The following is a 10,683-nucleotide window of genomic DNA, read 5'->3' on the forward strand; positions in this document are numbered from 1 at the left end:
ATCATAAATATTGTAAAGCATTTTTATTTGTATGTCTATATGTTTAAAAATAAAGTGCAATATATAATAAGGACAAAATGTAAACCCAGCATATAAATTCTACAAAATAATCTATTAATTTATATTATGTCGTTAAAATTAATGTTTAGAAATATTTAATTTTTGTTTCTAAAATTATTAAATTATTAAAGTAATGATTACTTAGGACCGGTTTCATCTGATCAGTCAGTTCTACTGCAGCAAATACGATTGGTCGATTAAATGCCGATTAATAAATAATTTGCGTTGGTGAAATCGACCCTTAGTAATCATTTGTAATATTTGGCGCATTCAAAGTGCTATATTTGCTGCCTTCCTAACATCTAATGCGAGATTGGTTGTTTTTCTGTGCACGCGTGTTTTAATTGGTTACGTATATTTACTGTAGATAGACTTCACTGACTTCACCGAATATAAACGGTTATAATTGGCAACAATTGGCATTGAAATATCTACTATATAAGCACTGCTGTCTTAATTTGGTTTCAGTCAATTTCAGTTGGCAGACATTACACAAGTAAAAATATATAGCCGACATGTCGATATTGCTCGATGAAATCAGATGAAATATGAAACTCCACTGTATGTGGTCGGACGTAATCTTTTGTATTAGTCATTGTACGATCCTGAATTAAAAAATTCAAGATACGTAGATTGCTTTTTAATCATCCGTCCGTAAAATCTCATAGAGTCGCTCGTAGAATTGAGTGGCTAAACTGCTGACAAAAATGGCGTATCGTGGTGTAAAAGGTTCTGATCCGTTTGTATCAAAAACTTCACGAAATGAACGTTTCGCGCAGATGTCAAAACAAGAACAGATCATTCAACAAAAAAAGATGGAAATCCAAGCCAAATTGCAAGAACAGAAAGCGAAAGAAGCCGTGGAATGTATGAAGAAGTCTAGCTCGTCAACTTCTACTACAGCAACTAGTAAGGGCACTGCGCCAAAGTAAGTCAAGTAAATCTCTTATGTATCATGTTATTGTCATGTCAACTCAGTCTTTCGGATGAAATTATGTTATAGTTTATGTTATAATTTACCCGTTTGTCATATTTATATTGATAGCTTGGAAATGTCAATAGTAAAAGTCATTGTTTATCTCTGTAGAGAGGATGATGAAAAGCCTACCATGAATGTGTTTGCCAATGACGGCAGTTTCCTCGATCAATTTAAAAAAATAGCCAATAAAACAACTAGCAAACAAGAACAGGATAAAGAAGACAAGAGAAAAGATGAGAGAAATTATGAAGCTACTAGAGAGAGAGACAGGGAAAGAAAGCGCAGCATTGAAAAAAATAGAGATTGGGACAGCAGACGCGATCGTCGAAGAAACGATACACGATGGGGAAGAAGTTCAGATAGGAAACACAGTTCGTCGTCGAGTCCGTCGCCTACCAGGCGAAGATCACCACCTAGTCCAGAAACGCGACATAGCTATAATCAATCACAAAATGGACAACGCGCACAATTTCAGAATCAGCAATTCCCAATTCAAAATAACAATCACGTCTCTTCCATCCCGTCCCTCATGTCTCAACCAGTGCAGATGCAAATGACAAATATACCGCCTCCGAATATAAGGAACTTGACACCAAGTATTCCATCTGCGCATATGCAAAGGATACCAATGTCGAAAAATTTTAGCAATAATTATACTAACATAAATGAGCATTCTAATAATGTGAGAATGCAAATCGCACCATCGCATATTATACGTCCTCCACCTCCTCCTATTCAGAGCATTCCACCGAATACAAATGTTCCACCGCCAAATATGCAAATGTCTCAAGCTATACCAATGCCCAATTTGTCCTCGCCATCAAACGCACAACAGCATATTATACAGAATCCACAACAATGCAGTGTACCACCGCCAGCGTGTAATGCTAATTTACAACCTCCAAATATTCCTCCGCCTAACATACCACCTCCGAACATTTTACCACCAATGTCTCAAATGCCACCGACCATGATGCCTATTACAGGCTCACAAACTATTGTAGTAACGGTACCAAACGTAGCTAATGTTCCACCTCCAAATGTGATAACATCTATGATAATGTCAGCACCTCCGCCAGTGCATACCGTCCCATCAACAATCAATTCGGTTCCACCACCAAACTTGAATATCCCTCCGCCAAACATCCCGCCACCTAATGTTATTCCTAATGCAGCACCATCACGTAGTCTCATGTCCAGCGGCTATGCTCTTTCCAATCAGGTACCTATTTCGGTGGGCCCTCCTAACGTACAAATACCACCACCTGTGAGACCACCGGCTAATCTACAAAATTCCGAACAACAAGGTATGATATTACAGTTAGGAAATATGTTTCTTTTGTGTCGCACAATTGTATAATGTTATCTTTAAGCACTAGACACATTGTTTCCTCACAATTTTAATAATATTGTGGGAAACTAGGAAGATAAATTGTTAGAAGATATAAAAAATAATAAAATAGAAATAATATATACAATATTCTTTATATTGTATACACATACGCATAGATAGACAAATATTTGAAACATTATTATACAAAGTAGCTGACAAAGGATTCTAAGTGTGTTTAGTAGAGGCTGAGCAGCTGGCACGAATCGTGGCTGACTGTGGGGATGAGATAGAACAAGAAGTACGAGAGAAGAATGCCCAAGATCCTAAATTATGGTAACTACTGTCCTCACTGGTCCTCGTTTTGTATTCCCATTTCCTTGTTCCTTGTTTGTAATATAATTAATACTTTTATAATATCTAGGACGATAATATTTTATTTTGTATTATAGGACATTGTACAAATCTCTATCACGTAGTTCTTGACATCTTAGTAACATGAAAAATTGAATGTACAATTTTGTTGAATGTCCGCTTAATGTGAATTCTTGCAAGTGTGCTTGCATTTCTAAATATCAATTGTATCGCAAAAAAATTGCTAATTACATAAATTTACCTACATGTTTATTATATTTTTATGAAGAAAACTATTTTTTCGTTTGACAAAATTGTTAATAATGAATGTATTCTCACATTGAACATATTTTTTCTTACAATCACAATAATGGCATCATATATATTTGATAACCCATAATTCTTTTAGCATAAAAAAAAAATTGTTTCTCTTGTAGACTTTAAAATGTTCTATTATTAATATAATTATTTTTCACATGAAAGAAATTAAGAATTTATATGAGATTATAGAAAATGTTACAAAAGATATGGTATATGAAAAAGCTTAAGGCAAAATACGGAATTATCTTCTAAATGAATTTTTCTGTATACATTTTTCTGCAAAGTTTACTTTGTGTTGTATTCTTTTATTGTTTAGTTTTAAACATGTTTATTCTCAAAATTCAAGTTTTTGATTATGTTGTTTTTAATGTAAAAAAAATATGATTGTTTAACTAATAAGAAAATATTCCATTTAGATATATTTATAAAACATTTTTATATTTAATGAATATTCCAATATCTATACCTATTCAATATATATGCTAAGAATAACCACTAATGTAATCTATGCTTTAATTCTAAGATTTTATATTTAATTTTTATATTAATTAAAGACAAAGATATCTATTATTTCAAAATTTCATTTTACAATTTTCAAGTTATAATCGTATCTTTTGAAGCATAACTGTATATTCTTTTAAACTTACGCTGTTTCTTGTTTTTGATGTTTATATGTTGCGTATATTTTCAAATGCTAGATATATATATATATATATATATATATATATATATACTATGCCTATATATATATACTATAATATCAATGCCTCCAATTTCCTCAATCCAAATAATATTTTAAACTTTTCTTCTGCTACTTTTTACTTTTTATTGACATTATATTTTTTCTATGAAAGTATTGTATCTATAGGAATACATATTACTAGACAGCGTTTTAAGTATCATTTTAATCAAGGTTTCTGCACCAAAAGCAAAGTGCAGCGTATCTGCAGTACAGGGGATTGGTTTCAAAATTACGTGCGGAGAAGCCAGATAAGGATAAGAAGAACAGTGGTGCAGAACTTTATTGTCCTGAAGAAGCTCTTAGTGACAATGATGAGGATAAATCTCAGAAATCTCATTCAACTTCACATGGTGAATAACTACATGTATACATACATAATGACATTTAGTCATTAGCACAAGTTTTATTAATACATGTTTTATATATGTCATTATTAGCAGATCAGTTAAAGGACGATAATAAGGAAGAACGGAAAAGAAGAAAACGTAGTCGCTGGGGTGATGCAGACAATAAGATTCTTGTTGCAGAAACAAATGTTCCTTCTGGTAATAGATCAGGTGCTGTACTTCCACAACCTGGCATAGCTATACCGGGACAAATTGGACAACCTGCAGTCATAATACCTTCTCCATCAAAGAGACAACATGTTAAATCAAAAAATCCAATGCTTACCAAGATTTCACGTAATGATCCTGCACTTATCCATTATGCGAGACAGACATTTGGCACACTCGATTTAAGCGAAGAACAATGGAAAAAGGCAGAGGATCATTATAAGGTAGATTGTTGTATCAATTATAAAAGATATACACACAAAGTATATTAAAATTTGTTCTCTTTATCTGATTATATATGTACATAAAAATATATAAAAATGAATTTTAAGGATTAATAATTTTGTGCATAAAAAGATATAAATAATTTTTTTTAGATAAATCTTTTATATCAAAATCTCTTAAGGAAAAGAGAAGAAGTGAAACGTTTGGAAGCACAAGGAAAACATAAATATGAGTACGATAGCGACGAAGAAACAGAAGGAGGAACTTGGGAACACAAATTGAGGTCCGCTGAAATGGAAGCGACACAGATGTGGGCCGAGGAATTAACTGCGCAAGCCGAAGGCAAACATCATATTGGCGATTTTCTACCACCGGATGAATTAAAAAAATTTATGGAGCAATATAATGCTGTAAAGCAAGGCAAAGAACCAGACTTGAGCGACTATAAAGAATACAAATTAAAGGAAGATAATATAGGTAGGTTCCAAAAAAGTTTTTTCTTGTTTTTTCTCGATCAATATTATATTTATACAATAAATACAACGACGTTGTTTTGTTACATAAACTTATGTAACAAATAAATAGTTAAATTTGGTTATATCATATTGAGAACTTAACTATTTATTAAATTTACTATTTATTAAATTGACAGATATATTTCAAGTCAAATGCTAACAAAAATAATTTCTGAATTTTTTAAATTATGAATCTGAATATTTTAAATTTGTTAAAAATTATTTTAGTTAATTTCAATTGAATTTCATAAGTTTTTTTTTACTTTATAGGATTTCAGATGTTACAAAAACTGGGATGGAGCGAAGGACAAGGGTTGGGCAGTGAGGGTAGCGGTCGTATTGAACCAATTAACAAGTAATGCCTTTTATATTATTTTTTTCATGTCGAATATGTTTGTCTAATATTTTCAAGTTGTTATAATCAATGTTTCTAGAGCGACAAATAGACTTGATAGTGCTGGTCTAGGATCTGAACGACCAGATGGAGTATCTAGAGATGATGATGAATTTGATGCATATAGAAAACGGATGATGCTCGCGTATAGATTTAGGCCTAATCCATTAGTAAGTATCGTGATTTTTATAATAAAAAATAAAAATGTTAAGTAAAATATCTAATAGCTCATTTTAATTATTACATTTTCCTTTTCAGAATAATCCAAGAAGACCTTATTACTAAGAGCTAAAATACATTGTCACTAAACTAGTATTCCTTTTATTACTGAACAATGTAGTAGATGCCTTTATTTTGTATATTTGAAATTGTATATTTCATTTTAAAATATATCTCTTATACACAATTTCCATTTCTTTCTGAGTAAAATTATTTATAAAAATTAGTATAAAAATTAGTATTAAAGTTTGAATACGTTCAAATTATGAAAAAATATATATGAGCAAAAATTTTATTTTGTTCATTATTTGTATATACTATTTGTACATTCTTTGTACTATTTGTGCACTCTTTCTATTTTATACTATTTTTTGTACTTTAACGTAAAAGAGCATCGCTAAATTGTATTATCTTTCGGCAAATTCTTTGTAAAATAACAATTTTTGCAGAAAAAAATTATTTAAAATATTTTTTTATAAATATCTCTCTTATGAGGATTTTAAATAAATTTTGGTTTATTAAAAATCACTGCAATACCTATGTTTGATATTTTAAGTAGCATATCAGAAATGTCAAAAAAAGTTAAATATTAGGTGTTTGAATAAGTTTCCCTCGTTTTCTAAGAGACGTCACGAGTACTACGTGAATAGAATTCTTTTAGTGGCAACTGTTTTATTTGAGAGTACTATACATAAGCTTTCATATTTAATATATGACATTTGATGGACATGTAAATTAACATTTTTGTCATTGCATTGAAAACAACTTTTGTGCCAACAAAATAATATTTGCGGGAAGTTTTACTGCATTGCTTTATTAAGAAAACTGCAGTTGAAAATTATCATTTGCTTGTGGAGATATACAGGGAGCATTCTTCATCTGAAAGTAGTTTCAACGCTTTAGAAGCTTTAATTTCGATAAAAATAAATAACATGAAGATGCATTACAAAATTGAAAAATGAAATGGATTATTTGAAATTTCATCATTATATGAAAATATCCATATCAAATGCTAAAAAAATTAGAGGCATTAAATGTTGATTAATCAACTGTTTAAAAACAAAATTTCACAAAAAACCGGAGTAAATTTATTCAAACACTCAATATACACAATTTATACTATATATACACAATTTTCATACGTAAATAAGTTATTACTAATGAAATTCCTCTAACCTAATAAAATAAAATAGGTTTGTACTTGTAGTAGTACAGCTACACTGATTTCTAAGTTTAATACATATAATATTTTACTTTTGACTCCAAGATTTTCCTTTGGCATTCGCAATATTAATATTATGAAAGTATTACTTTATATATAATTTCTGTCGACGAGATCTTTAAAAGTACCTATTAACATATTTCTATAAAAGCTATCATTTTCTATTCTTTCTCGAAGTATATCACTGTCATATGCATTTTTTATTTCTACATCATTACTGGTAAATATATGTATAGTGTAAGTAGCCATTCCTGCTGCGTATTTTCCAAATTTAGTAAGATGTTTAGATAATATTTCGTAAGGAAAAAGGATATTAGGATCATAACCGGCTCTTTCGATATACCTGGATAATGTTTCGTGATATTCGTATATTACTTGATCGAAATATTCATTTCGTGTTTCTTGCGTGCAGCAGCAGAAAAGTATATAAAGTAGATCTAAGACAGGAGATGCGTAACGACATAGCTGAAGATCTATAAAACGCAAGTCGTACGGAATGTTCTCCTAAAATGAAATGACGTTTAAGATGTCGTGTATTTAGATATATTAATTTAACGCAAATCTTAAGCTGCTACGACGTATATATCATCAAGGGTTATTCAATTGCGTGTACATACTTCGTCGTATTTGAAGAGCATGTTGTTAGTCCAAGAGTCACCATGATTTACAACGGTATATGGCTCAGCAGCTTTTCCATCAACTGCATCGAACATGTTTTGCATCATATTTTCTACGAATCGTTGGTATCTTTCGGAATAATGTTTATCTTCATTCGCTAAAGCCTAGTACGTGATACCAAAAAGAAAAAAAAATTAAATTCGATGAATATCAATGATCTTTGAGATTCAAAATGCGAATACCTTGAAAACGAGCTCAATAAGCATTTTTGAAAGATCCTTCTCCTTATCATCAATATTATCAACTAATCGTTTATTAAACAAGTGTTCTTTCATCTTTAATTTTTCGAAGTTCGTTGGATTCGTAACACGCGTAATGAAGCTGTATGCGTGAAATTCACCTAAGCATCGTAATGCCAAGCTGAGATGAGGATAATCCAAAATTTTTGACTTGGCCATCACAAAACCTTGAGGCGCTAAATTTTCTAACATCAGTATCTACGATAAATTACGTATATTTATTCATTATCCAAGCGTTTATCTCTTTATCGCTTTAGAGTATTCTTTAGAAAAGATACAAATCTAATCTCGGTAATCGCGCTATATGAGAAATACGTGAAAGTTTATCATATTATGAGATAGCTGAGGATGATAATCGCATAATGTTATCGAGTCACGTCGTCTTAGGAGTGGATATTCATGGTTGTTTACATTGATGAATAAGATTCGAATGCTTTGCCTCTTTATGTGTGCATATACATGATACAAATAAATTCCTTACCAAAAAAGCAGCAGCAAATTGCAATACAAATTACAAAATAGTTTTTTTTCTCTGAGACCTTATCGTTATATATGTATATAAATTAAGATATCTTATTAAATAAAATACTGAAGTTACATATTGTGCAAGATGAGATAAGATAAGGATACTTATTAGAAGATAATTATATTTTAATTTATATTTTTTCCGCCATGTGCAATTCTTCCATTAAAATGTCAGAGATATATTACGTATGGAAGTTACGTATTAAAGAATCAAGTCTTTATAAAGAAGTGTATGTACGTGTACTTTCGCGAGCCATCTAATTATCAGACACTTACTCTATACTCCTACCGCATGCCTAACATTGATTTCATCGGCTCCTAGTGTTAAATATAAACGGGAAAAGACTTTAAAAATTGCGGAAGATATAACATTATTTATACCGTTGCGATTTGTTGGCCGTTTTCTTATATAAATAGCGATAACTTTCGAACAAATGATCGGAGGGTTGTGAGGATTTAAAGGAACGCTTTCCGAGATGCTTCGACGAATTTCACGAATTAATTAAACTCCAAAATTAATAATTTCACCAATAAAATGGAACCGCGTCAAAATATGAGAGATTCTTTCGCATTAACTCTTAAATACAGATTGACTATTAGCGAAAATATTGCATAATGCAAAGGTTAACCGGACCTTATGTCTTACTTGGTAATCTTAAACCAGTTTATTATGCCCGGCGCACATATATATGCGTGTCCGTGTATCCATGTGTCATTATAAATCGACATTTCACTTCGCGACATGATGTCTGCGTTTTATTACATGTACAAATCTTGTGGGGCTAATTTAGCAACGCATCGTGAAATGCATTGTCTTGAGAACGACGTGCAAAGAATAAGAGTCAAGCAGCTTTATAGTCGAAATAAAAGAAATAATATCACAAGTAAACAATGAAATAGCGTTTGAAATTTTACATACGCGTAATACAATATCGTTTTTAATTAAATTATGTAAAGTATTTAACTTCCTTAAAGACTTGATTGTCGAACGTTATATATATATCTTTCTTATGGCCTCTACATTATGTATGTATGTATGTATGTATGTATGTGCTATTTCGCGCAAGAAAAGAGATTATGTAAAGGCGTCGTATGGAATTTACATATATACATGATTACATGATACTCGGCTATGTATGTAATGTTATTACTTCATTGGCATGGTTCACGTTTAGAAGTGGTAAACCGCAAATTACCTCTTTTCCGGATTCATCGCTCACGTTGTATAAAATAGGGAAGCGATCGATAATCCCGCCGCGGTCCTTCAAAGTCTCTTTGAAAATGGGCAATACTTCTTTATAAAAGAACATCTCGCGTTGAAACATATTTGTGACGTTGCTGCTAGATAGAATTTCACTGGTATCCAAAGTTCGTGTAGTTTTGAGAATAAGTTGAATTTTCTTGTCTTCGCCATCTTCAGCGATGCCCTCGATCGTGACGCGACAGACGAGGCTAACGTAATTATCGCCTTTATTGGTGCCCTCAGTTATGTGAAATTTTGGAGCCAATAACTTGATGCTTTTTGCGTATGTACGCAAGTAATCGTACAATCGCTCGTCTGACACAATTTTCTCATCTGCCATTTTTTTCCTTTCCTGTCTGTTGATGTCTTTATCTCACGGAATCGGGCGGATGTTGCTTATGTTTGTTCCTTACGACAGAGTCAGTAGTACTCTAAGTTTGATTTCAAATCGTCGAGATATCGGAATCAAATTGTCTTGTACGCGACTGCTTACCACACCTCGATGATAAGAGAACGATTACTGGAATGATCGTTGAAAAGCATCGCTTATATTATTTCCATGTTATCGCATTTTTAATTTGTAAATCACTTACTGTGAGCAAGTTATGAAGATTATGAAATGTGTATACATGGTTATTTTTACCTAATTCATCGCTGAAAGGAGTTCCATGTATATGCAGCTCTGTGTCATTTTTCACAATCTTAATCTTCTTCCTCTCTCTTTCTTTTTATATTGATTTTAAGTAAATGATTCAATGTCTATGATGAAATTATAAATTATATATTCTTGACGTGTACCTTTATTATACATTAAATATTATAGGTTGTTCACCTTTAACTTTATTTAGAATGAAAGGCGCCCAGAGGATTATGGTTTGTCGCTTACATCTGTTATTTTTACACCAAACGCGCAACAGAGAAAAGAAGGAAAAGAGAGGAGTGTGAGGCGTGGCGAGATACTGACCACCATTTCTCCAATTAAAGTGCCTTTACCCGTTTCAGTTGAGAAACGGTATTTCCTACGGTAGTCTACTTTAATCTGTTATATACACACACATATATATATATATATATATATATATA

The 10,683-nt window shown here is 31.7% G+C and overlaps 2 protein-coding genes across 5 annotated transcripts in view; one reads left to right on the plus strand and one right to left on the minus strand.

The window, feature by feature from the left end:
- The first annotated feature begins 621 nt into the window (after positions 1-621).
- Positions 622-5,880, plus strand: LOC108684307 (SURP and G-patch domain-containing protein 1). Of its 2 annotated transcripts, none has more exons than XM_018188570.1 (9): positions 622-988; positions 1,148-2,346; positions 2,603-2,705; positions 3,958-4,136; positions 4,224-4,564; positions 4,718-5,042; positions 5,351-5,435; positions 5,515-5,644; positions 5,733-5,880. In XM_018188570.1, exons 1-9 carry the CDS (start codon positions 768-770, stop codon positions 5,757-5,759), a joined length of 2,610 nt encoding a protein of 869 aa, XP_018044059.1. In that variant the 5' UTR covers positions 622-767; the 3' UTR covers positions 5,760-5,880. The 2 variants fall into 2 exon arrangements, with proteins under 2 accessions (XP_018044059.1, XP_018044060.1); XM_018188571.1 differs by having other exon boundaries at positions 4,227-4,564.
- Positions 5,881-6,760: 880 nt separating this feature from the next.
- Positions 6,761-10,683, minus strand: part of LOC108684269 — an 8,153-nt gene continuing 4,230 nt past the window's right edge. For 2 of the 3 annotated variants that reach the window (XM_018188506.1, XM_018188505.1), the window contains exons 2-5: positions 9,554-10,120; positions 7,776-8,030; positions 7,533-7,697; positions 6,761-7,419 (exon numbers count right to left, since the gene is read on the minus strand). In XM_018188506.1, the coding sequence (XP_018043995.1) occupies positions 7,006-7,419; positions 7,533-7,697; positions 7,776-8,030; positions 9,554-9,940 (1,221 nt within the window). In that variant the 5' untranslated portion in view covers positions 9,941-10,120 and the 3' untranslated portion in view covers positions 6,761-7,005. Of the gene's footprint in view, positions 7,420-7,532; positions 7,698-7,775; positions 8,031-9,553; positions 10,121-10,243; positions 10,360-10,432; positions 10,626-10,683 lie in introns of those variants that run through there. The other variant, XM_018188504.1, reaches the window with a different exon arrangement.

The sequence above is a fragment of the Atta colombica genome, unplaced genomic scaffold (assembly GCF_001594045.1).
Source record: "Atta colombica isolate Treedump-2 unplaced genomic scaffold, Acol1.0 scaffold13, whole genome shotgun sequence".
Taxonomy (NCBI): Eukaryota; Metazoa; Arthropoda; class Insecta; order Hymenoptera; family Formicidae; genus Atta; species Atta colombica.